The sequence below is a fragment of the Arabidopsis lyrata genome (genome assembly GCF_000004255.2).
Source record: "Arabidopsis lyrata subsp. lyrata unplaced genomic scaffold ARALYscaffold_6, whole genome shotgun sequence".
In the NCBI taxonomy this organism is placed as follows: domain Eukaryota; kingdom Viridiplantae; phylum Streptophyta; class Magnoliopsida; order Brassicales; family Brassicaceae; genus Arabidopsis; species Arabidopsis lyrata.
The window spans coordinates 10,355,515-10,381,266 of NW_003302550.1; the positions used below are offsets into that span (position 1 = coordinate 10,355,515).

Genomic DNA, 25,752 nt, shown 5'->3' on the forward strand with positions numbered 1-25,752 from the left:
CACTTTACAAAATCCTAGGAGCCCTATAATGCAAAAGGGGGTGGTCAAACCTTGACATTAATTTGTGATTAAATTCATGAATTAATTGTCATTGTCAAAGGAATTAAGTTTGTCATTCAAGATTAGGAGTTAATTGCCAAAAATTGGAGTTATTTTGTGGAGTTAATTCTAAATTTAATGGCCAAGTAAAGACACCCTAGAAGGAAGGAAGAGGCTATAAAAGAGAGGTGAAGACTCTAAGAAAGGGGACTCATATTCTTCTACACAAGATTCACCTTCTACATTTCTTACCATTATTTAGACACAAACAATGTCATTTCTAATAATGACTAAATACTTTCTCTTTGGTGTAATCGAACTACGTTTTGGCTTGATCCCGCTTCGGGTACGTAGGCAGCTCGTCTATCGAGTCCAGCTATACCAAAATCTATATTATTTTCTCCACAAATTTATACGATCTATTCAACCCATCTTTGTGCTTGTCTTATGAGAACTTTGTCCCATCTTTTACATGATGTTACCAACCCTGGGGGGTTCAGGTTCAACATTCAATACATTCAAATACATATATTGAACTAAGTTTATATGTTATTTAACCAAAAATATACGTGTTTGTGTTTTATAAATATACTAGATCATCACCCGTACTAAAATACGGGTTAAATTTTATTTATTACAAAATTTATATAATATATATATATTAGAATTAAGTTTTAATATATTATAATAATAAGTGAAAAAATATTAATTTTTTTGTGAGTCCATATATACAATATTAGAATATATATATATATATATATATATATATATATATATATATATATATATATATATTCTATAATACTCAATTGTGGATAATATTTTTTTAAGATATGAAAACGGAAAATAATTTTATTTTTTAAAAAGTAATATTTTTTTAACAATGAGTTCATTTATGTTAACAACCACAAAATATGAATGCATATAATTCAGTTAGACCAAAAATTAAAATACCATAAATGAATCGCATATAAAATGTAGATTATCTTGAATTAATTAAGAAAGTTAGCTATTATTTTGAATTAATTTAGGAAGTTCTTTTTCAATTTATAATTCTTTGGTTGTTGAAATAGAGATTTGTTTGAGCTAATCGAATTACGGAATTTGTTTGAGATTTATAATTATGGAATTTACCAATTATTCGCATAATCGAATATGTTATGAACATATATTTAGTATATAATAATATCAACCCGTGCGTGGAGTATATATTTTCATTTTAGAATCCAAATAAAAATATTGTGTGCACAATCTATTATACGTTAATTCCAAAATTGCTTGCGGAATCAAATTTTCAAATATTTAGTGGTGTCAAACCATATTTAAATGTTCTACACTATTTTAAAATATTCCAAATTAAAATCTTTAAATTTTTATTGTAGTTTATAAAATTATGAATTTCAAAAAATGAATTATATGAAATTAAATATAACTGCTCAAATAGTTATAAGGATCAAAACTCATTTCATCATATAATACATTATATTTAACTTGTGACCTATTATAAATATTTTTAAAAATAATCATATTAGAGTATTTATAATTTTTAACTAATTAATTTCGGATGACAAATTTTTTTTTTTTTTAACTTTTTGAACTATTAAGTATTGATGATATTCTTTAAAAATATCAAGTAAAACTTATTTTAAATGTTGCAAATTAAAATATTTAATTTTTTTAATTATAGTATATAAAATTATACATTTCAAAAAAATAAATATATAAAATCGAATATAAATATTCAAATTCTGACCCGTTACTCCGTTGGAATTTTGTTGAATTTATTTTTGTATAAAATAAATATATTACTAAAGACTGAATTTTTGACCCGTTTGATTGTTTCCTTCATAGATTGAACAATTTATATGCGTTTTTAAATATTCAAATCTTGGCATATGCGGAAAAAAATTACTTTTTTTTAGGGGCTTTTGCAAAAATGCCACTTTTTCATTGCCACTTTTCAAAAATACTCCTTTTTTAAAACCTTATAAAAAATGCTCTTAAAAATATAAGATTTACCCAAATATGTATGTAATATTATTAAAACATACACAAACTACATTTCTATGTATCTAAAATCTTATAAATACTTTATAAATACCTTATAAATGCATTTTAAATACCTTTAAAAACCTTTAAAATATCTTGTAAAACCTTTAAAAAACCTTGAAAATCCTTTAAAATAACCTGTAAAACCTTTAAAAACACCTTATAAAACCTTATAAATACTTGGATCGAGTCTTCAAGTAGTAGTTACAATCCATAAGTACCTTATAAACCTAATAAAACTTTATAAAAATTTCAGATTTAAAAAGGGGTATTTTTTAAAATGGACATCTAAAAGGGACATTTTTGAAAAGAGGCACACCAAAAGGGGTATTTTTAACAATTTCCCTTTTTTTTTTATTATGTGGATGATATGATGATTTATTTGTTTCATATAAATATAATCATATAAAGATGAGAAGTGAAGTATAATGATTAATAACAAATTAATATGGTAAGTTAGATATCAAATCTTATATGTTCATTTTGATTGGTCATTCTTTTAAAAAAAAAATTAATAACAGGTTTTCGTTTTATAATTTAATTAAATGACATAAATTAGTATTTTACTTGTTTATCCTTAATAAACTGAATTAATTTACTCTTTAAAATTTTATTTCTAATGGCATTTTAATGTAATAACTTACGAAAAGTAAGGTTAGTTCCAAAATGTACTCTCCAAATAATAGTATAGGAGATATATATATATATATATATCTTATTGTTGCAGTCATTTGGGGGACTTAGGTAGTGACTAAGGAGGGTAGCTGCCAGCCGTATAAAATTTTGATGTAAATTGTAGAACACATATTGAGGAATTTAAAGTATGCCCTAGTTGGTTTTTGCTATTTTGTATGACCTACTTGGTTATTTCTTTACCCGTTTGACTCAAACTCCTTTACATAGTAATTTCAGTTTTTTCTCCTGTACCTACTAATATTTAATTTTAGTTGATAAATATGTTTATGTAGAAATAAATAAATAAAGCTTAATATTATAACATTGTGTATCTCCATACCCAAAAAAAAAAGTGTATCTCAATCCATACATAAAAGTTGTTTTTTTTTTTTTAATTTTATAAAACATACATAAAAGTTGTTCTCTTTGCCATACTCTACAATTCCAATCTTAATTTTTCAAACTAAATCAAGAAAATTTCAAATTAAACTTTTATTACTCTAGTTTTAACTGTGATTTATACTTATTTGTACTTATGTTTTAAAATTAGCTTACTAATTATACTTATGTTTTAAAATTTGCAATCAACGTCTTGTGAGCCAAACTGGTCGGCGAAAAATATTCATAATTAAACATTTCGCTTGCTCTTGTTGTGGATGTATAAATAAGTAAGCTAATTCGCACTACACGAGAAAACAAAACCTGATACCAAAATCTAGCTGTAAGAGTAAGGACTGAATAACAATCCTACACCAACGCATTGCTGAAAACTTGTCGTCCTTTCTTAAGCGTCAATTAATCGAAAACTTAGTATTTCATTTCTAAGGAATTTGTGTAAATGGTTACTTTGTAATCCAACTATGTTACTCTTGTTGAATTTTCCATGTCAACATGGTTTATTTTTTTCCAACTTTCATATCAACATGGGTTAAAATATTAAAAGCTCACTTACTAACTTGTGCATTAAATAAATCCATCTCTCACTCTTTTTCTTTCTTTTCAATTTTGACTCAAACTTTGTTTTCTACAGCATTGGGAAAAAATGGTAGTGAAGATCTTTTAGTGAAAATTGATGCAGAGTGAAGGCAAATTTCGACACTGTTTATCAATCATACTCATTTTTTTTCATACTCATAATCAAATGCATTATTTAGTGTTTTAAAACTTCAAAATTTTTAAAGTAGATAGGAGATGAAAATAAATTCGTTTTGTGTTGGCTATTGTACTCTCTTTGAAGACGTCCAAAGTTAGAAACTGTTTAGGCAAAAGTATTCGATTCGTGAGAGTCTACGGATTCCGTAGATAAGAAAATTGATGATTTAAAATTGAAATAGGATTTGACCGTCCCAAGTCCGTTTTTAGCGGGATAGATACCGCTAGAGCAAGATCCGATGATTAAGATAAGAGATTAAGAGTTATATCGTTTGCCTTCTCTAAGCATGGGATCGGACTTCTGGTTTTTTTTAACCATTTTCACTATTTCTTATCATTTGTTACCTTTTCTGTGAACCCAATAAGATATTATTTTTATTTTTTTCAAATCGTAGGGGACAAATTTTGTTATGAAAATTCATTTGGTTTAGTAGTAAGAGACTTCGACATCCTTAATAAAAGCTGGATGGTTCAAATATATCAGGGTCGGCTTTGGTCAGGTGCTTGCTATATAGGAAAATGTTACTTACAAGTATTTGAGTATATAATACATTAGAGGTCAAAAACATTTTTTAATTTCCACCTGACTAGTACTCTATCATACCATCAATGTATTTTAATCAATTAAAACACAAAATGCTGAAGAGAGTAAATTTTGATTAATCTTATGGAATAATATTTACTAAGTTGTGTCTAGTATGAGATCTCAGCGTACATATATGTCGTTAGTATCATTAACATAAAGTTGAACACACACAATGTAAAAATTTTAAATCCAATTCTAACAAATAAAATGAATAAAGCTATGGATAAATTTGTTTGTACAAGAACGTTATTAGGGAGCTATAGATATTCCATTCTGAAATCACCGGTTTTTAAGAGTTTTCACGGTTTACTGTTATTGTTCCGCAAGATATGCATCTTGTTTCTTAAGTTATTTCCAATAAATATCATTTTTTTCTTAGTCCAAGAAATAGAGAAATGATGCAAAAAACAAAACAAAAACTACCTAGGAGACATTGAAGAATAACTACAAGTAGCATGAGACCGAGAGGAGGAACGATAACTCTGAGAGGTTGTGATGGTATTAACAGTCAAAGAGCTAAGCTGATTATTGAACTCTTTCCTCATCGCTCTATACACATCCTCCAATCCTTCCTCTATAAGTTCTAGAATCGTCTGCGGCATCGGTGGCAGATATATCTCGTCGGAAGAACCTTCTAAAAGCTTCACCACCTCACCCATCGAAGGCCTCAACGATACTTCGTCTTGTATGCACCAGAAAGCTACTTTAAGAGCTTTCAATACTTCTTCTTCCTCTGCTACTCCTTGTAGCCTCTTATCCACAGCTTTCAAAGCTGTCCCATTCGTTAATTCCTATACATTAATTTTCAAAAAATCGTTAGGTTCTAATCAGAGCTGATCATTTAGACTTTGATAACTTTTCATAGTTTAAATATCTTTATGTTTATAACTATTTGAATCATTTTTAATATTAAAAAAAAAAACTATTTGAATCATTTCTTAGTATTACCTTGTAGGCCCATCCAGGGTAAAAGAAATCATCAGTGCCAAAGGACATATCAAGATTTCTCCTACCACCAACGATCTCAAGAAGAAGCATTCCATAACTATACACATCGGCCTTCACCGTGATAGGGCGGTTACTCACCCATTCAGGCGCTAGATAGCCTCTCGTACCCCTAATCATCGTAACTACATGTGAATGCTCTCTCCCCATCATCTTGGCTAGCCCAAAATCTGATACCTTAGGACAAAAATTCTCATCCAATAAGATGTTTTCAGGTTTAATGTCGCAATGAATTATCCTGTTCCGACATTGCTCATGAAAATACGCGATTCCCTGTGCAGTCGCAACCGCTATCTCAAAACGTGTTCGCCAATCAAGTAGATTGGCTGTCTGTTCTGAAGAGAATATCCATTTGTCTAATGACCCATTTATCATGTACTCATAAACTAGAAGCCTGTAATGTCACCAAAAAACATATTTTCTTCAAATCTTTTTGCTTGAAAACAGAGGAAAGTTTTTGGTAATAGTCTTCTAAGTCTTACCGATGTGAGTCTTCCGAGCAGTAACCACACAAGCGAACGAGGTTCATGTGATGCATTGAACCAATGGTATTGACTTCAGTGATGAACTCTCTCTCGCCATGAGATAATGCTCTGTCTAATCTCTTCACCGCGACTAGCGTTTCACCCGCTACTTTTCCTTTGTATACTGTCCCAAATCCACCTACCACATCATAAAACAAAGAAAATAAGATTTCAAACACTTTTAAGTTAAAACATTTTATAAATCCACATGATGATTCTTAATTCTGACCTGATCCAAGAAGTTGGGAGAAGTTGTTGGTACAGTTCTGGAGATCGCGGTAAGTGAAACTCACAGGAGAGTCACAAAGGATAAGCGAGTTCTTTGCAGCTCTCTTTAGTGTTCTCTGCCTATCTACATTATAGTATAACAACATCCCTAGTAGTGCCACAAGCACAAGCATCCCCACAACTATAGGAATAACCAGAACCTTTTGTCTTAATCCGTGGCTCTTACGCGATTTAGAATCATTATTATTCGAATTTGAGGGATAAGATTCATTAGCTCTAGTCTTCACGAAAAGGGTCGAGCCAGGATCTCGAAACCCGCCAAAATTCAGACTCTTTAGAATCCAACAATAAGGCGTCTCTTCATCTAAACCGTAAACTGAAGCCACACACTTGCAATCCGACAAACACATCTCACCGCATCTCCTCACGCTCATATCGCTGATATTCTCGATGACAGAACGTTCTGAGAAATAATAGTTGGTCTCTTGGACCGTCGAGATCTTGAAGGTACCATTACGATTGATGTTACTCTCACATTCTTGGACCAAAGATGAGTTATCTGAACAGAGTTTAGCGTTTTCTTGATCAGGAAGCTTAACCGAACCGGGCAAACATAAACAATCGGCGTTTTTCTTGGTTCGGTCCAAATTGCAGACTCCGTTACCGCATATTCCAGCTATGTCACACGGGTTTGAAACAGCTGCCCATTCAGGGACCCATTGGCTTGAACCATTCATGTCGTTGTCCCACCGGTACAACCGGAGATTACCGTTGTTTTCTAATACCAATCTCCGTAGAACCGGATTTTTTGATAACCGAAAATTACTACTATTGTTGTAATTCCGGTTATCATCTACCGGGTTCTTGTAGACGTACACTGCTCCTGTTGAGGATTCTCCATAAACGATCTTGAAGCTTCCGGTATCGTCAAGAACCGCGGTAACATCTCCGGTGACATTCGAAATCTCTGGTCCGGACCAGTAGGAGTAGTTAGCGTGTGGGTCAAGATTGATGTTGTAGGTTAGGCCGAGGCTAAGCGAAGTGTGTTGCTGCAGCATTTTCAGGGAGTAATGGCCGTGTCGCGACGGTGAAGGGTTAGAGGTTAGTTCTAAGGAAACGGTTAAAGGTTGGTTTGGGAGGAGACTGTCGGAAGGTTGCGAAAAGCTCTGCCAAATGGCTGGACCGGTGGTAACTTCGGTTCCAAGGAGTAGGAAGTTTCCGGATTCGGACATAACCGCTGCTTCAACACCATGGTTTGAGGTGTTTGAGGTCCATACGACAGTGTTTTTGTCGGAGAGTACGAGGTTTCCGGTGGCTTCTAACTCTAACACGGCTTCTTTGGTGACTGGGAAGTTTCTATATTTTAGATATTTGGATATTTAAGTGAAAATAATGTGAAAATTTCTGATTATATGAAAAGAAATTATTAGCTTAAAAATCAAATTTCTATATATACTACTAATATAGATTATTGTAATAACTAAAATTTTAAGGATTATGTGTACCTGTTGGGAGACCAGACGATGGTTGGATCACCAGGAAGTTGTGCGAACCAAATGCTTAGTAAGAACCGGTCGGTTGGCTTAAACCGAGTAAACCCGATTGCAAAAGAGCCGTTGGAGGAAACCCATGCCCGGTTCGGTTCACTAGCTTTTAACTTTGAACCCAAACCAATGTGTGATTCAGTGGCCAAGCCAACTTGAACTACGGAGCTAACTAAGAAGAAGCATAAGAATGAGAAGAAGAGACTATAAGAAGGAAAATAAAAATGAAATGAAGACATAGTAAGAATCTTGTAACAAAGCTAAAAAATCGTTATACCATATGCTTTAGTATTCTTTATATATCACTCACTTATAATTTGAACGCATTTAGAGAGATAGTTCGGTGGGAGAACTCTGAAGAATGAGATTGTGGCACGTGTCTTTGTGGTTGAGCTAAATTTTGACAAAAGGTCTTCGTTTTCGTAAATGGTCGGCTCTGAGTAATTGACAATGTTGGATATTGGATATGGCGGCACCTGTTTTGTTCCTTTTTGTTTTTTATTAAATCTTTTTTAATAGTGTCAAAACTCCAGCTATGATGGAAGATGTAATCATAAACTTTACTTTTCATACCAATATATAATTTATAATTTGTGAAATGTGTGTTCATGGTACCGAAGATTTTATAGTGTCGCATAAATCAGTTGATTTTTTCTGATTTATGCGAGTAATAGTAATATGAAATTTTTTTAATATGCTTTTCATATTACTATTACTCTATACAGCCCCGGCTCAATATATTTGAGAGCCTTAGGGCAAAAAAAAATTTTTGGCCTATTATTATATACAAAGAGAAAATTTACTTAATTTTTAAAAATTTTGCGGAGTTTTTATAGTAAAAATTGTTATTTTAAAAATTTTGGGCCTTTTTATACATTTTCTTATAAATAATAAGGCCTCTTAAAATATAATTCTCATATTAATAATATTTAAAAAAAATATTTGGGCCTTTTTATATGTAAAATTTTTTTATAAAAAAAAAAGCCCCGGGCCGTCGCACTTCCGCCCTACCCATCTGAGCCGGGGCTGACTCTATATACTCTTCCATTTATTAAAACTAGATTTGTGACCCCGCGCAATGCGCGAGATTTTACTTATAAACTATTAACAATATAAGACGTGAATATAAATATATATATTGAATTTTAAAAAATAAATCTATAATGACATAAACCTATTTAATTATGAATGATATATAACATAGATTTTATTGAGAATAATGTTTCTCTTGAAAAAAACCAACAAATTTTTAGGTAACACGTGGTAAAAAATTAGTTGAAAAAATTCAGAGAAATATAATACAATCTCGACCATGTCATGTTCATACATCTTTTTGAATTTAGTCAATTTCTCTTGAAATTATTTCGCTGTCATTTTATTCGTCATATTCTAATATGCAGTCGTCCACCTCGCGACATTTTATCTCTTTTCACGTTCTTTTCGTTAAAATAATTGATTAAATTTTTGATTCATTATAAACTTATATTAAAATTATATTCTCTTTATCTATTTCATTTTTATATATTTTTTTTTCTTGTCTATTATAAAATGTTCTTTTTCCTACATATTAAATTTGATATTTGGATTCTTCCTATTCTCATACATTGCATTTTCCATGAAACATTGCACTCTAACGTTATTGTTTAAAGAAATCTTGTATCTAATTGTACTTTTAAATCACAATTCTTTCCTTAAATATATTATACAATTTTATATATATTTTATCTTGATTTTGGATACATACTTTTTTCTTGAAAAATAGATATTCTTATTTCGTGTAATCTAAATTCTATAGTTTACTATCATATAAACTTTTTTAATCTAAATATTTTATAACTCTTGAAAAGGTTAATGTCTTTCTAGCGTGATAACATATTTTTTTGTTTTCTACTTCTCATATATAAATTATATGTATTTGAAAATTATCTATATGTTTCTAATTTTTATTCATATTGTTATCTTATATATTTTTGTGCTGTGTTTTATTAATTCATTAACTTCTATTTTTGAATTATCTATTTGTATATTAACTTCTATTCACATATTTTTGTGTGTTATATTATATTACTTTTTATTTATATTAAACAATGTTATTGTTTATGAAAAAATATTTTCTTTTATTAAAAGATGATAATATAAAAGTATATGAAATTTTTTTTAATGTTTCTTCGTTTAATAAATAAATTGAGTGGAAGTTTTATAAAGTCATATATATAATTTAAATTTTGATATCAATCAAAACGATTTAAATGGCAATTTGGTTTGAAATGCACCTATTAAATGTATTGGGTAAGGGGTTCGAATGTATTGGGTAAGGGGTTCGAATCTTTTAGGTAACATTTTATACCTATTAAAAATGTATGATGACGTGTACGCTGATGTGTCGCCTATGTGGACACTCTAGATGGAGAGAAAACTCTCTCATTATATATATAGATTTTGAATGATGGCAACAAATTAAATGTGAATTTATCTAACTGTTTTTACTTGACCAGTCAAAATAGTGCGATGTTTAGATCCGTTTTTTAACTGTTGTACTCGATGACTATACTCATTCTATAATAGTAAAAACCTGGATTAACCCCTGTTTGTATATAAAAGAACAAATGACATGGATTGGTGCATTCCATGTTAAACCGTTCATAACCCAATTAGATTAGATATATTAGATCAATCCTTTGTATATGTATATGAATAGTTTCTTCTATTAAATTCAAACAAAACTTTTTCACAGTTTCTTTAACATGGCATCGAAACCTAATTTGCTGATCCAATCATCCAAGTAGGTTATTTCTTTATTTATTTATGTTTTCAATAGTTACAAAACATAAATAAGTTAATGATGTGCTTTCAAAATAGAAATTTTGAGAACAATATAATATCCCACATCGAAAAAGGGTAAGAGCTTTTCACTAGTATGTGTTACTCTACTTATTGAAAAGTGAAATATGAACGGAAGGGTTTCTAACTCAAAATAAATTTTTGAGTAATCCATATATATCTCTTATATACTAACTAGGGTAGTTACCCGCGCCTTACGCGACCAAGAATTTTCTCTCAAAAAAACATTTAAATTTTGATGATAGAACATAGTTATGAGATTTTAAAATTTGACCGTAATATTACAAAAGATCAAGCATACTGTCTCTAAAAATAAGTATTTAGATATTCTTTAAAACCCATAACAACACAAGACTCATCGATCATTTTTGTAGAAAATTCCATGATCACTCAAGCATCCGAACCGGAACATCTTGAATTCGTAGCTGCTCAAGCATAAGCTGTGGAGAGTGTACTATATATAAAAATGTAATAGGCCATTAAATGTATGAATTACGTATATCCAACAAATAAATGATTATAAATACTGAATATTACCGTTCTTTGATCTCCTCAAGTTCGTCAAACTCCGGGTCAAGATAAAATCTAGAGCATCCAACTCTATTCATGAGACATGGTTTTTCTGTAAAATATTCAATTCGATGAGAGCAAAGAAGAATAACAGGCTTAAATTTTGGTTTTTGGAAAATACGATGAATAAATATAAGTCAATACATTTATACTCTTTAACATGCCAAAACCTCAAAACACAAAATACAGGATCACGAAGGTACGAATGATCATATTCTCGGTTTACCCATACTCTCATAAAATAGTCGGCCAAATCTCCTACCGCGCAACATCTCAATTTCAATCCCCTTTTAATTTTCAAACCAAAACTAAACGTCATATATAAAGAATTTCTGAAATACAAATTGAAAAAGAAACTCACCTATGATTCTTTAAGATGAAGTAGACACAGTTACATCCACTATCCCTTTCGTATTGTCCAGAAACATAAGGGATCCGTATAAGTCGGTCGATATAAACGATAAATCCCACCGTATCTTGATTTAAAGTATTCAATTTATTAGCTATCCCATTGTTTCATTAGAACCAAACAAATAAAAAGTAGAAATAAAAAAACGTACCAATCGGAATTTCGGTCAGGATCCTCCATCCCCTTATGCTGCTAAATCTTTCAGGCTCAATACACTTACTTGGTGACCGCTCAAACGTGCTAGTCATTTTAGTTGGTCGATGGAACCATATACGGAACATATTGGACGTGTTACTCAACAAATCCGACAAGTACAGAACCAAAAAATCAGATAGAAAGTACCATGTGTCTTCCCTCAAGCTAGTTAAATTATCAAGATCAAACGCACCACCGGTAATAGTAGCTTCAATCTTAGTCTCCTAAATAATAAGAATAACATAAGCATAAAGTATGTAAGGCAAATCACGATAAAAAAAAATGTCGAACGTGAAAGTAGTGTTTAACCTCTAAATCCGCAAGAATCATCTCCAACTTCTGGTTAGGTCTGCCAAAATTTTCAAACCAAAAAACCAAAACCTTGACACAAATGATGCAATTTCTATCATAAGGGATAAGATCGTCGACCTTCGTCAAATGCGGCATTTTTTTTTTGAATACGTTGATGTATTACCATTATTTAGTTATTAAATGTTTATATGGTTTAAGACTCTCGACCTACGATAAAACATTATACTATTATAAAATAGAAGATGATAGTATTAGATAAAAAAAAATGCATATAACAATAATAAAATATGATCGGAATATTATTATTCATGCGTACTTTTTAAAAAATTAAAATAAAGTGTTTGACAAATATAATAGCGATAAGTCCAAAAGAATTTGGTAACAAACGAAATTCAGAAATAATTGTTACAACTAAAGTCCATCATCCCGTCCCGCAAAGTACGTACGCATAGCCGCCTCTTCAGGACATATGGGGTTGAACAAAAGCTTCGTACAGGCGCCTGCAGTAGTTGCACGCCATTGGTCTACAATTTTTTTGCGGATCCTCTTTCAACTTAATAAGCAAGGAATAGAGATAAGAAACGAATACATAAAAAACGTAGTCACCTTGAGCCATTTCCAACTTTGCGAATCTTAAAACACATATGATGATGTTATCAACACATCTTCCAACCATCAAAGAATTCACGTGAATATTCGCTTGGTAATCGACACTGTAGACGCAGTCCACTTTGAAGAAAAAAAAAAGAGGTAAAAAAAATTTCTAGCACAAAGCATCGCTTCAATGTTACATGTACAAAGACTTACTTTTCGTTCTCTAATTCGAGATAAACTTGATTCCAAGTAATATCCGGAGATACATCTTCATCATAGTTTCCAACACTCATAACACGACCAATCAAATCTATATTTAAATCATGTTATTATTAGCATTTGAGGATAATGTTAAATAAAGGTAAAATATAATAATCAAACAGTTACATACCAACACCAAAAACAGGATTTACTAAACCATCTAGTACATCCTCGAAGCTCACGAAAGCGAAAAAATGTTTGGGTTTTCAAGCTCTCCACTTTCAAACAGAGGTTGAAGTTTTGAGATGAATTTCAAACAGATGAGGTGTTGCCCTAAACGTTCCCATAGCAAGAATTAAGTTAAAATTACTTATTACAAACCATCTGCCCTATATGAGTTTTTCTGAATATCCAACATGAAGATCCTTGTTGAGTACGGCATGTATCATAGTATCCTACAATATAAACAGTGTTCGAATTAACTGTTAGAACAAACAAACAATGTTAATATCATTATAATTTACAGTTTTGTATGATATAAAAACAGTTCGACAAATACTAACCTTTTTATCGACAAATATTAATTCCAAAGTTGAATTAAACAGCGTGAAACCGTCATATCTTCTTAGAACTGTGACCCTGATTCTCTTCTTTGGTATTGTCGGTACCAAATCTGATACGTCGACAAAACGAACCATGTCGGCGAACATGTTACCCAAGAAAGAACTAATTTGGATGAAGACGATACCGTCATATATATACTTATCACGTAAACCTAATATCATAAATAATTAAAGGTAAAGATATATACGAATTTACTCAAATCTGAAGATATATATGATTCTTTAAAATAGAAATGTAACATTATCAGAAGGAAAAAGTCCAAAAACATAATATCTAAGAATATATATATATATATATATATATATATATATATATATATAAATTTTACCACAACATTACTTGTATAAAGTAGTACTTTTACATTATAAATTATTTAGATTTTTAATATATAGCGAATATAGAAATTTTACATTATAAATTGCTAAGTGTAATATTGAATTAATAAGATATTTCAGGTAGATACACGAATATTTAACCACAAATTTAGCGTAAAACACATTTTTGACTAACGCTAAGTTTGTGATAACATATGAATTTTGGAAGTCATCGAAGTGTAATCATCTACTATGATATAAAACATCTTAGAATATAAAATGCCCATACTTCTTGAGAATTTTACTAATAAATATTTTCTCAAATCCCATAATCAATACAATAAATGTAAACCCTTTTGGAATATAATATCTAGAAAAACATAAGTCTGTAAATAGCATCAACGATTATAAAAATTCAAAATGCTTAGATATCGAAAATAATACGTCTAAGATACGAACAAAAACTATATGTTCTGGAAAACCTCCTTAAACACCACGTTCATTGTTTTCGTCTAACACTTTCCATTCTCATCGGTAATCAAAATCTTCAAACCTTTTCTCGACGTTACTCTAGATAACGCAACATACAACTGCTCATGGGTAAACACCGGTTTGGGAAGATACAATCCTACATGCTCCAGAGTCTGACCCTTGCTCTTGTTAATAGTAATTGCAAACACGAGAGCAACAGGGAACCGACGCCATCTCTCTATATATATACATATATGGATAGACTTAACAAAAGTTATATATTTATAGAAAATAACATTTTAAATCGTCGTAATACACACACAATCATCAAAAACGGAAAATATTACGAAAATATTCCATTCTATTCATCTTCAATATTCGTAGTTACCAAATAAAATCATGAGAATATTCAATATAATATTTTAAATATTTTTAAAAAAATAAATTAACATAATACTCTATATCATTACATAAGGAGAAAAACCCTAAACAATAACCCCAAAAATATTCTTTTAAAATGTCAATATCAATATATTCACATATTCATTTAAATTTACAAAAATCAAAAATAGAAACACCTAACTTTTTATGGGCTACTACATAAAAATATATTATAATATTATAAAAATTTCTATAAATAACAAAAAAAAAAAAGTAAATTTATAAGTATATCCTTTTTTATTCAAAACAAAATAGAAAACTGTTTAATAGTATCCAATATTTGTATATATCAATATTAAATACAATCTCGATAGATTCGGTAATAAAACATAAGAAGTAGTTATTATCTTAATACAAAATAAAATAGAAAACTGTTTAATAGTATCCAATATTTGTATATATCAATATTAAATACAATCTCGATAGATTCGGTAGTAAAACATAAGAAGTAGTTATTATCTTAATACTCTTTATGTTTGTTGTATAATATTATATAGGATAACCTCAAATAATACAAAGTAATAATTATTTGTATAATATTATATAGGATAACATCAAATAATATTAAAAAACAATATGAAATTATAGAACGGTCTCAATCGGAAAGACAAATATCTATCTATATCTCTTATTTTGTTTGTTTCAAAAAATTAGATAGAGATTAGCTAATATCAACCCAAAAAGATTATCATATCAAAAGTAAAAGGCATTACAGATTGTTGTAGTTGTTATTAATATATATGTATTTCAATTTGATATATGTATTTAAAATAGTTACCAACATATAAGATACACGGACGCAATAATTCATCATTATTAGCAGCCTCTGTTTTAAGATTAGTCGTGAATTAATCCTCTAAGAACCGGTAAATTAGGTATCTCTACACGAATAAGATATTTTATAACTCCGGTCTAGTATACATGATATAGCGATAAGAATTATCATGTCGCCGATTAGGTATATATATCATCGTATACATTAAAAACATAGCGCCGGTGATTAATCATTCTGAGTATTAGTATCAATTATTTTCAATTAAGCATAATAAACTCAGAATATAAGAATTGTCGACAATGAATATTATTCCCAAGATAGTACCGATTAACTTCGATTCATAAACATGTGTGATATTCGATGAACACGATAAACTCAATATAATCCAAAATATTTCATTAATTAATATGATTTTAGTATAACTAAGAAAGATATCATAATCAAGATTTAAAGATACATCGAGATATCGATCATACGATAACGATAATTATAAGTCCGGAAACACGTCTTTGAGTCCATAACGACTCATGCACTCTCCCTCATACGATCCGGACAACGTTGCAGACGGTGCATAATCTCCATAGACTCCATAATATAGAACACTTCATTCTGAACAGATTTAAAGTTTATGTATTAAAGAAATATATTCGAAACAATAAAACAATACGTAAAATAAAAACAACACTTAAAAGAATAATGATCGTACCAAAGAAAATACAGCCGCACGGTTAATCCTTTTATGATCGTAACTATATGATCACGTAACAGTAAAGCAATCAAATTAAATTTATTTTTTTTAAAACGCATAAAGCAAGCAAGATTAGAGAGATACCTCAATTTGATTCGAGTTTCGTTTGCAATTCCACAATACAAAAAGTTTATGCTTGTACCTGAGAAAAGAAAGAGGTGCTAATCAAAATCATGAAAATTCTCATTCATATAAAACCAAACAGCTACGAAAACCAAAACATGTAATCGACCAAACTATAAATCTTGCGTAAATAACTCATCACCAATTGGCAAAGATCTATGAGATCTTACTTTCCAAGTGACCATAACATAAAAAGGAGAAAAAAAAAACCGATGACGATGCATCATAGAAAGGACCAAGTTTGAGGTACAAAAAAATAACTATAAACCATAATTGCTATGCATAAAAATCAAGCCGTGATGTTTGAATTTCAAGGGAGGCATCCTATATTTATAGGAATTTCCAGCACAATATTTTAGGGTTTTACATATGACGGTGTAAATTATACCAGGCTTTTTTTTTTGTAAAAATATAAGCCCAATAGGCAAATTAGAGTTGAAAAAACGAAAACGTTATATTTCTTTTTTTTTAACATGTTCGAATTTTTTTTTATATTAAAAAATATGGAAATTTCACTAATTTAATCTCATTAAAAGGAGGGGGGCAAAACGACTGTACATATTCTGTGAGCGAACGTGAGCACTTTTGACTTCTCCTTTAATATATAAGATGAAGAGCTCTTCTCTTTTTTAATGTGTGATATTATTATTTTCAATTTTTTTATATTTTGAAAGCACATGAAAAACTTATTTTTGAATATTAGTCAAAATCTTTTCTATCATTCCAATGTGAGATATTGTTATGTTCTCATATAAAACATAAGTTTCCATTTTTTCCCTGTTCTTTTCGGAATTGTGATTCATGTCGTTTCTTTGCGCTTCTGAGAATTTCCAGTTTCAATTATATTTCCGAAGTAGACATCTACCTCTGAAAAGATATTTCATGCAACTACATTTGTATCCGTGCATACTAAAAGCAAATCCTTAATTTCATTAATGAAGGTTGATTAAGTATATTGATATATACAAACAATTTAAATTAGAATACTAACATCACACACACACACACACACACAACAATTCTTCAAAAACCAAACACTAGAGAATTGATATACATAGAATGGTCATTACGATTCTTTTCACACACTAGCCAATATAGATGAACTGTATCCATTTTTATCATCCCAAAATTTAGACCAAAGCATTACACCTCCATACTTCCTAGACTTCTTTAAAGTCGGAAGTATCTGTGAAGTCAGTACATCTGGCGGGATATAGCCACTTCCGGAAGCTTCGGGAGCTGCCGGAAGACCCAAGAAGATTTTCTGGGCTGTGATTGAAGTGGTCCACTTGTTCCACGAATCAAAGAGGTTTTGAGTATTTCCTGAAGAGTATGAACACGGTGGATTGTTGTAGAACTGGATCCAAACATAGTCAAAACGTCTAGTGTTGAGAGCACTTCCCATTAATCTGTCTGGAAATGGACATTGAGGAGCTCCTGTTAAATATACTTTTCTGCCTCTGTGGCTAAGCTTTGAGAGAGACCTGTCCACAAGCATAATTTTGTTTTTCAAGTTTAGTTTGTTGTTTTCACAAAAAAAAAAAAAAAGTCAACACCAAGAAGGAATTTAAACACCTAAATAAAACTTTTATATATAGTATAACTATATATAGTATAACCAAAAAGTTCGAATCTCGTTATCTTTTTGGACCGGAACTAAAATAGTTAAATTAGTCACCCAAATCATTGGTGGTATTCAACATCTTCTAATCACGATTTATTCAAAAGAATTCCGTAATTACTACCTGGCGAGATCATCCCAGTGTTGAGGAGAGCCAAGCTCGATATTGAAATCGATACCATCAAGAACAGCATCACCTAAGGGACGTGATGATGATTTTCCTCCCAAGAAATTGTTCCACAGGTAATCAGTGACGACTTTTGCGTCCTCCCTGGACCCAATCGAGTAGTTTCCGATCCCGCCGCCGAGAGACAACATAACCTTTAAATAATTTTGACATAAGTATCAAAAGAATCTTGAAACAAAGAGAACCAGGTAACCATAAGAGAGGAACCGAGAGGGATAGAAGATTGAGCCCTGTTCTCTGCTTTTGTTTGTTCTGGGCTCTTCTTTGGGGCCTGGCTGTTCTTTTTATTTTCTGTTAGTTGTATGGGCCATGTGGCCGTCATTGGGCCTAAGGGTCTTGTACTTTTCTTTTTTAATGGAAATTTAAAGTAAAAAAAAAAAAAAAAATAAAAAAAAAAAAAAGTATCAAAAGAAATGTGATTTCAAACTAGTTAATTTATAGCATTAAAACTTGAGAAAGAAAACAAAATTTATTTATTTTCTATCTCGAAAACAAAAATCATTTTTTTTTTGTCAAAAAAAAAACAAAAATCATCTAGACCTAATTAAAGGATATCGGATATGTGAATGAACCAACCTTGATGCCACGAGACTGACAATCTTTGACCTGAGAGCCAAAATGGGTGCAAGTGTTGGCCGCAGGGTTGCAGTGGCCGGCAAGGTTGAGCTCCGGTGTTTGACCATTTCCGAATTTCACAAGAAAGGCGACGTTGACGTAAGCATACCGGCCGGTGGCACATGTGGCCGAGAGATTACCTTCGTTGCCATTTTGGCCCCAATAGATGGCTATGCCACCTCTGGATGCATCGGAGGGTTTGGTAATAAAGCAGCTTATGAAGAAGAGAAGGTATATAACATGCTTGAGAAGATTAATGTTAGTCATGTTTTTTGTCATCTTTGTGGTTATGTGTTTGTTTGTTATTGCTTAACTTCTTTTTTTTATAAAAGACTTATATGTCCCCAAAGTAAAAGATGACTTTTGTTTGCTTTAATTTTTATCTTATCTATGTATGTTATAATGTCTCTCACACACATTACATGACTTTCATTGGTTGTTTTCTTTCTTTCGTCCAATTATATTGCTTTGCGACTTAAACTAGATATAAATTTCAAACATTAAAAAAGCCATCTAGATTAATCTCTGACCACTAACTGTAAATGTCTAAGGAAATAAAGAAAAATAAATTAAAACTTGCGATCAAATTAGTAATAGCAGTCGCAGAGGGTAGATCATGAACCTCACATTGTGCTCGTTGTCGTCTTTTGTGGTGTTGACTTTGTCCTCTTGCTGGTTTACGTGCCATTTGGCACATTTCAATTTATCTATAGAGTCGAAACTATTTTGATCTAAATTTGCATTACTCAAATTAGAAATCGAAATTGTAGTAGAACCATAATTATGGTATTATCATATTTTCTCTATTACATATCAATGATAAATTTTATTGTCAATTAAACCCAGTAAAAGTATTAATAATTTCTCTGTAAAATTAGGGATAAGACCGAGAAGTATTTCTATCAACTAGCTTTGAAAAGGTCTTATGCTCTCTTCCAATCAATGAATGACCAACGCATTTACTAATTTTTGAAATTAAAATCATTTAATACTTGCTGTCAAAAAAAAATAAAAAAAAATCGTTTAATACTTTCAAAAGTGTTCATAATAATTATTTTTATCAAAAATACAATCATTGATTAAACTCAATAAAGTTTCAAAGTCAAATTATACTCCGAGTATATTTTATTAGGCCTCTCCATTTATTTATGTAATATCCGACAAATATATATTATAAATTAGGAAATATCAAATACTACAAGTATTTTTAAATATGCATGTAAGAATAATTCAAGTATATGATGTATGTAATTTAGGTATATAATATGTCGTCAAAATTTTCATAGATCGGAATCATATTCAAGTATTTCTAGTATTTGTTTAGGTAAATTTGAGTAATTTTGAGTATTTTTAGATAATTTTGATTTTTGAATAACTATTTAGTTTTTTTGATTTTGATAAAGAATAAATTTATAATTGATAACTATCAAACAGCTAATTTTGTAGGTATTCTACCAACAGCCGATCCATATCTATACGACTATAACCAGTGAAAATTTTAGCTACCAAATACCTAATGAAAGTTGGATACAGATTGGGCAAACGTAGAAAGTCGGATGACCAATTGAGAATGCCCATGCCTAAATAGTTTAAAGTTGTGTACAGAGTATTGTTTTTATTTTGAGATATAAATTATGTATACAAAATAAAAGTTATCTATTAATCTGATTATCATTCTGCTAAAACAAACACCAGTCAAGGTATTGTAAGCAAATTACCAGAATACCCTAACATAGGTACAATAGTATCTTACCTTGACTTGATTAATGTATGGACTATGGACAATATAAAACAATCATTTGTTGCCGGAAAGATACATATAATTAATCAGAAAATTTCACATGATTAATCCAAACTAATCTCCACATATTATCGAAAATTGTTGATCATAGTGTTTTGGTGGAGTGTAGAATATTCTTGTTCACTAAACCCACTAAAACAAAAAGAAGAATTGTTGATCCATACGTTCAGGGCAAAAATTCGTAACCCAAATGCTGATAAATATTTGGGCCGGAATGGCCCATTTTCTAAAGAATAACATTGCCTTTGCCCAGAGGCTATAGTAGTAACTCTTGTCACTTTTTTTTTTTTTTTTTTTTTGAATATCTGGAAGTTCAACCCCGAAGACTCTACATCTCCCAGAGGTGGGATCCACACTAGGTTAAATTCATCTTCTTTAGAAAAGAGATCTCTCCCAACGGGCGTCAAACCCAGTACCTCCACCTGAAAGATTTATCACTGGACCAACACAACGTTGGTAAATCTTGTCACTTTCCCTTAGGCGTTTGATAATTCATTGTTGTATGTGGGATAGTTAATGTTTTCGCTTTCTCTAATTGTGTGAGACGGCTCTGACAAGCAATTGGGAATAGAAAAAGCTCTAAATTTGTTGGTAATGGAGACAATAAATTAAGCTGCAAAAAATCATTTTCCCACTTGGCCGCACATGCAGCTACAATAATATATGCACAACAAACAACATAAATTAGTAAAATATATCAACAACTATTTACGTCAATGATTATAAGATGCTCGCAGATCATGTGAAGTTACATTGCCAAACACACATAAGATATGATTTTAATTTATTAATATGTTATAGTAATCGCTTGATATACAAATTATTCATGCAGTTGCATGTGCGTACCGTATATACACTTTAAATATACTCATATATAGGCTCATATAGCACAAAAGGTCCTTTACCTTTAGAAAGTTTTCTACTCCCCACCCCCTCTAATTAAGCATTGCAATTTTAGGGTTAAGACATATATATAGCCTAATGGTTTATGTTAAAATTGTTCTTTTGTTATAAAGGGTTAAAATTGTTCTTTTTTTTTTAAGAGTTAAAATTGTTCTTGACTCTTGAGTTATACATGAACTCATGCACATAATATATCTTGTTAGCAGAAACAAAAAAAAAGTTGCAATTTTAGAAACTTGGATATATGAAAATCGACTATTTTATCTTTTATAAAACCTAACACACAATGTTTTCGAAAAATGATATCTATGAAACATTGCTAATTAATTATGTAATGCATGCAGAACTCAAACTACGTATATTGTTTATGGTTCAAATTAGTTTTGGTGGGAAAAGTTGAGAAACAAAAAAATCTGAGGGGTTTTATGTTAATTAAAAATCAAAGTAAAATAAATTGACAGCTCATATTCCCTTAAATGATTTCTAAGTTATAATAATCCTCCATCAGACCAGCACTAACAATATTTGTCACCATCATGCCCCAGCTAATTGTACTTTTAGTAAACCAACTTCCATATCTTTAATCTAAAACACTGAAGCTCCTTAAACCGGAAATGTGCCCAAACTAAACGTTTATTAGCGTTTGTGTATTGCCGGTATGTGATTAACCAAATCATTTGTGTGTAAACGGTTTGACTTTCCTAAATAATACTCCCTCCGTTTCGGTTTAGTTGTCGTTTTAGGATTTAAATTTTGTTTCATAATAGTTGTCGTTTTAGGTTTTTAATGCAAATATTTGATGAAAATTCTAGTTTTATCCCTACTGTTTTAATGTTTTGGCCAATGAAATTTTTATAAAATATATTAATAAAAGGTAAAACAGAAAATTTAATGCTTTTCTTAATTTGTGTGAAAAAACCTTAAACGACAACTAAAACGAAACGGATGGAGTATTTATCTTTTATGGCTTCCATTGCCTATAGTTTTTGCAGACCGAACTTCTTTGTTCTTTCTCTCTTCTCTGCTTTTTAAATTCTCATTATTATCTCTTACATTCTCTCTTCCCAATTCAAACTAAAGTCTCGCCAGTCCTTAATGAGATTCCGCATTTGAACTGTAAGTTGTTCTTTATCTTCACTTTCTTTGCAAATTGCAATCACATCTGAAGAATCTGTTTGGCTTATATATTTGATAAGTTAAACTTTTGGAATATTTGTATTCAAATGTCATTTTAGCCATGAATAAGTGTAGTTTATTTTTTTTTGTGGAACCATGTCAGGCCGAGTTTATAGACTTGATTTGACAAGATAACATAAAATTATAAACAACATGATAGCAATCGTTAAAATCTACATTTTCTCATCAAATAATATTATCTAATGCAGATATAAAAGTCTCCATCACATAACCAGAGAAATTATTAAGAAGATGAGTAGAAGATTTTCCATCTTCTATGTTGTTTTACTTCTCTTCTTTGGATCAACTTCTCTGTTTTCTCGGGTCACCGGTGACCTAGCCGGCGACAGACAAGCTCTTCTCGACTTCCGCAACAACATCGTTCACCCACGGTCTCTAGCGTGGAACGCAAGCAGCCCGGTATGCACCACGTGGCCAGGGGTCACATGCGACAGAGACGGCACACGTGTCACTGCCCTTCACTTGCCCGGAGCAAGTCTTCTAGGAGTGATCCCGCCGCGAACTATCAGCCGTCTATCGGAGCTTCAGATCCTCAGTCTCCGATCCAACGGCCTACGAGGACCGTTCCCAATTGATTTCTTGCAGCTTAAGAAACTCAAAGCAATTAGTCTCAGCAACAACAGATTCTCTGGCCCATTACCGTCCGATTACGCCACGTGGACGAATCTCACCGTTCTTGATCTGTCCGGTAACAGGTTTAACGGTAGCATTCCCGCGGGATTTGCTAATCTTACCGGACTCGTCTCACTTAACCTAGCTAAAAACTCATTTTCCGGTGAGATTCCGGATCTTAATCTCCCCGGTCTACACAGACTTAACTTTTCCAACAACAATCTCACCGGATCAATCCCAAATTCTCTGAAAAGATTCGGGAACTCGGCTTTTTCCGGCAACAACTTAGTTTACGAAAATGCCCCTCCTCCGGTGATTCCTAAAGAGAAAGAGAAAGAAAAAAAGGGGATCTATATATCCGAACCCGCGATTCTCGGGATAGCGATTAGCGTTTGCTTCGTGATATTCTTTGTAATCGCGGTTCTGATAATCGTTTGCTATGTTAAAAGACAGAAGAAACGAGAGACAGAGACAGAACCAAAACCAGAGAAGTTGAAACCAGCGCAGAAGATGCCAAGTGAGAAGGAAGTTTCTAAATTAGGAAAAGAGCAGAATATAGAAGACATGGAGGATAAGAGCGAAATTAACAAAGTAATGTTTTTTGAAGGAAGCAATCTAGCTTTTAACTTGGAAGACCTTTTGATAGCTTCTGCAGAGTTTCTAGGGAAGGGCACTTTCGGGATGACGTATAAGGCGGTTCTAGAAGATTCCAAGGTCATCGCGGTTAAGAGGTTGAAGGACATAGTAGTGTCCCGGAAGGATTTTAAACATCAAATGGAGATTGTAGGAAACATTAAGCACGAGAACGTTGCTCCCTTAAGGGCTTACGTGTGTTCCAAGGAAGAGAAGCTTATGGTGTATGATTACTACTCTGATGGCAGTCTTTCTCTTCGTCTTCATGGTACGTTCCACATTTTTCAGTTTATTCTTCCAAACGCAAATGGTAAACGCGAACAAAAAATTGAAACCTTATTTGATAATGTTAGTTTCTTGCATCTGAAGAAAGTTTTTTTTCCTTTTTCGGGCAGGCAAGAACACCGACGAGGGCCATGTCCCGTTGAACTGGGAAACACGATTGAGATTCATGATCGGAGTAGCAAAAGGATTAGGTCACTTACACATACAGAAGCTCGCACATGGAAACATCAAATCTTCTAACGTCTTCATGAACTCGGAAGGATATGGATGTATATCGGAAGCCGGTTTACCTCTGTTAACCAACCCGGTTGTGAGGGCAGATTCATCAGCCAGATCAATACTACGTTACCGTGCCTCAGAAGTAACCGACACAAGGAGATCTACACCTGAATCAGACATATACAGTTTTGGAATCTTGATGTTGGAGACTCTAACCGGAAGATCGAGTATGGATGATAGAAAGGAAGGGATAGATCTGGTGGTATGGGTTAATGACGTTATTGCAAAACAATGGACAGGTGAAGTGTTTGATATGGAGCTTGTGAAGACTCCTAACATTGAATCAAAGTTACTTCAGATGTTGCAGTTAGGGACAAGTTGTGCGGCTAGGGTTCCGGCGAAGAGACCAGAGATGGTGAAAGTGATTGAGACTTTGGAGGAGATTGAGAGGGACTGATTAATACATTCTAAATTTTTAGTTTACGGTGTTTGGCATTATGATTTAAAATGTATCATCAGTGGCAGATATATCAAATTTTAGCGACACTTCTTTACATTTAGATAATTTTAATATTAAAACGGTGTTTAACATTTAGATGAAGCATAGGAGAACTTACTCCATCAATAATTTAATTCCATAAGTTTTATAATCTTGGATATTTAAAATTTGATGCTATTCATAAGGATATATGTGTGGATTTTGAAATGTTTATGTTTAAATTTGGATTTTATCCTTTATAATGTTCAAAGAAGAAATTCTATTGAAATGCTTTGTTGAAATTTGGATTTTACGAGATGTCCTAAAATGGATGCATTGTTAAGGCTTTAAGTAATGAAATGATTAAGAAATAGTTCATGTATTATATATTTTTCTAGATAAGAAAAAAGTTCGTGTGTTATTATGGAAATCTAAAAATAGTTAAGAGTATCATTATGGAATTTTTCCTTAATTAAATAACTTTATTATGGATTTTGACCACACATAAAAACAAAATCTAAAATTATGGAGGTAAAATAGTACTCATACTTTAATATCAATTACGAATTTACATGGCAAAATTAAAATTAGTATACACTTTTAAAAAAGGTAACTACTAAAAAAAATAATGAAACGACAACAGATCAACAATTATGTTTTTGGATTAATGGCAATAATATAGTAGGGGGAATATTGTATGTGTCCAAACTAGACAGAAGAAGCTAGAAAACAATTTGTGGGTACGGGATCAATTCAATTATACTTAAAACGTATTTGAAAT

The 25,752-nt window shown here is 31.5% G+C and overlaps 3 protein-coding genes across 4 annotated transcripts; 1 reads left to right on the plus strand and 2 right to left on the minus strand.

Moving 5' to 3' along the window:
- Nucleotides 1-4,816: 4,816 nt before the first annotated feature.
- Nucleotides 4,817-8,430, minus strand: LOC9310233 (G-type lectin S-receptor-like serine/threonine-protein kinase At5g24080). 2 transcript variants are annotated; one of them, XM_021020210.1, is made up of 5 exons: nt 7,764-8,430; nt 6,260-7,603; nt 5,989-6,169; nt 5,450-5,900; nt 4,817-5,292 (listed from the first exon to the last, which is right to left on the minus strand). In XM_021020210.1, exons 2-5 carry the CDS (start codon nt 7,488-7,490, stop codon nt 4,921-4,923), a joined length of 2,235 nt encoding a protein of 744 aa, XP_020875869.1. In that variant the 5' UTR covers nt 7,491-7,603; nt 7,764-8,430; the 3' UTR covers nt 4,817-4,920. The 2 variants fall into 2 exon arrangements, with proteins under 2 accessions (XP_020875869.1, XP_002874166.1); XM_002874120.2 differs by having other exon boundaries at nt 6,260-7,614.
- An 8,900-nt stretch (nt 8,431-17,330) lies between these two features.
- Nucleotides 17,331-19,206, minus strand: LOC9310235 (acidic endochitinase). The gene is made up of 3 exons (XM_021020482.1): nt 18,805-19,206; nt 18,166-18,362; nt 17,331-17,904 (listed from the first exon to the last, which is right to left on the minus strand). The coding sequence occupies exons 1-3, from the start codon at nt 19,120-19,122 to the stop codon at nt 17,499-17,501; spliced, it is 921 nt and encodes a 306-aa protein (XP_020876141.1). The 5' UTR covers nt 19,123-19,206; the 3' UTR covers nt 17,331-17,498.
- A 3,302-nt stretch (nt 19,207-22,508) lies between these two features.
- Nucleotides 22,509-25,039, plus strand: LOC9310236 (inactive leucine-rich repeat receptor-like serine/threonine-protein kinase At5g24100). The gene is made up of 3 exons (XM_021020639.1): nt 22,509-22,663; nt 22,933-24,257; nt 24,385-25,039. The coding sequence occupies exons 2-3, from the start codon at nt 22,976-22,978 to the stop codon at nt 24,948-24,950; spliced, it is 1,848 nt and encodes a 615-aa protein (XP_020876298.1). The 5' UTR covers nt 22,509-22,663; nt 22,933-22,975; the 3' UTR covers nt 24,951-25,039.
- The last annotated feature ends 713 nt before the right edge of the window (nt 25,040-25,752 follow it).

Bases quoted from the DNA above. Each gene is read 5' to 3' on its own strand.
- LOC9310233 (XM_002874120.2), bottom strand. From the start codon at position 8,041: ATGTCTTCATTTCATTTTTATTTTCCTTCTTATAGTCTCTTCTTCTCA. The intron at 7,615-7,763 runs GTACACATAATC...TCTAAAATATAG, and splicing joins ATCGTCTGGTCTCCCAACAG to AAACTTCCCAGTCACCAAAG. The intron at 5,901-5,988 runs GTAAGACTTAGA...GTGACATTACAG, and splicing joins TGCTCGGAAGACTCACATCG to GCTTCTAGTTTATGAGTACA.
- LOC9310235 (XM_021020482.1), bottom strand. From the start codon at position 19,122: ATGACAAAAAACATGACTAACATTAATCTTCTCAAGCATGTTATATAC. The intron at 18,363-18,804 runs GTTGGTTCATTC...AATTATTTAAAG, and splicing joins GTCAGTCTCGTGGCATCAAG to GTTATGTTGTCTCTCGGCGG. The intron at 17,905-18,165 runs GTAGTAATTACG...GCTTGTGGACAG, and splicing joins CACTGGGATGATCTCGCCAG to GTCTCTCTCAAAGCTTAGCC.
- LOC9310236 (XM_021020639.1), top strand. From the start codon at position 22,976: ATGAGTAGAAGATTTTCCATCTTCTATGTTGTTTTACTTCTCTTCTTT. The intron at 24,258-24,384 runs GTACGTTCCACA...TTTTTCGGGCAG, and splicing joins TCTTTCTCTTCGTCTTCATG to GCAAGAACACCGACGAGGGC.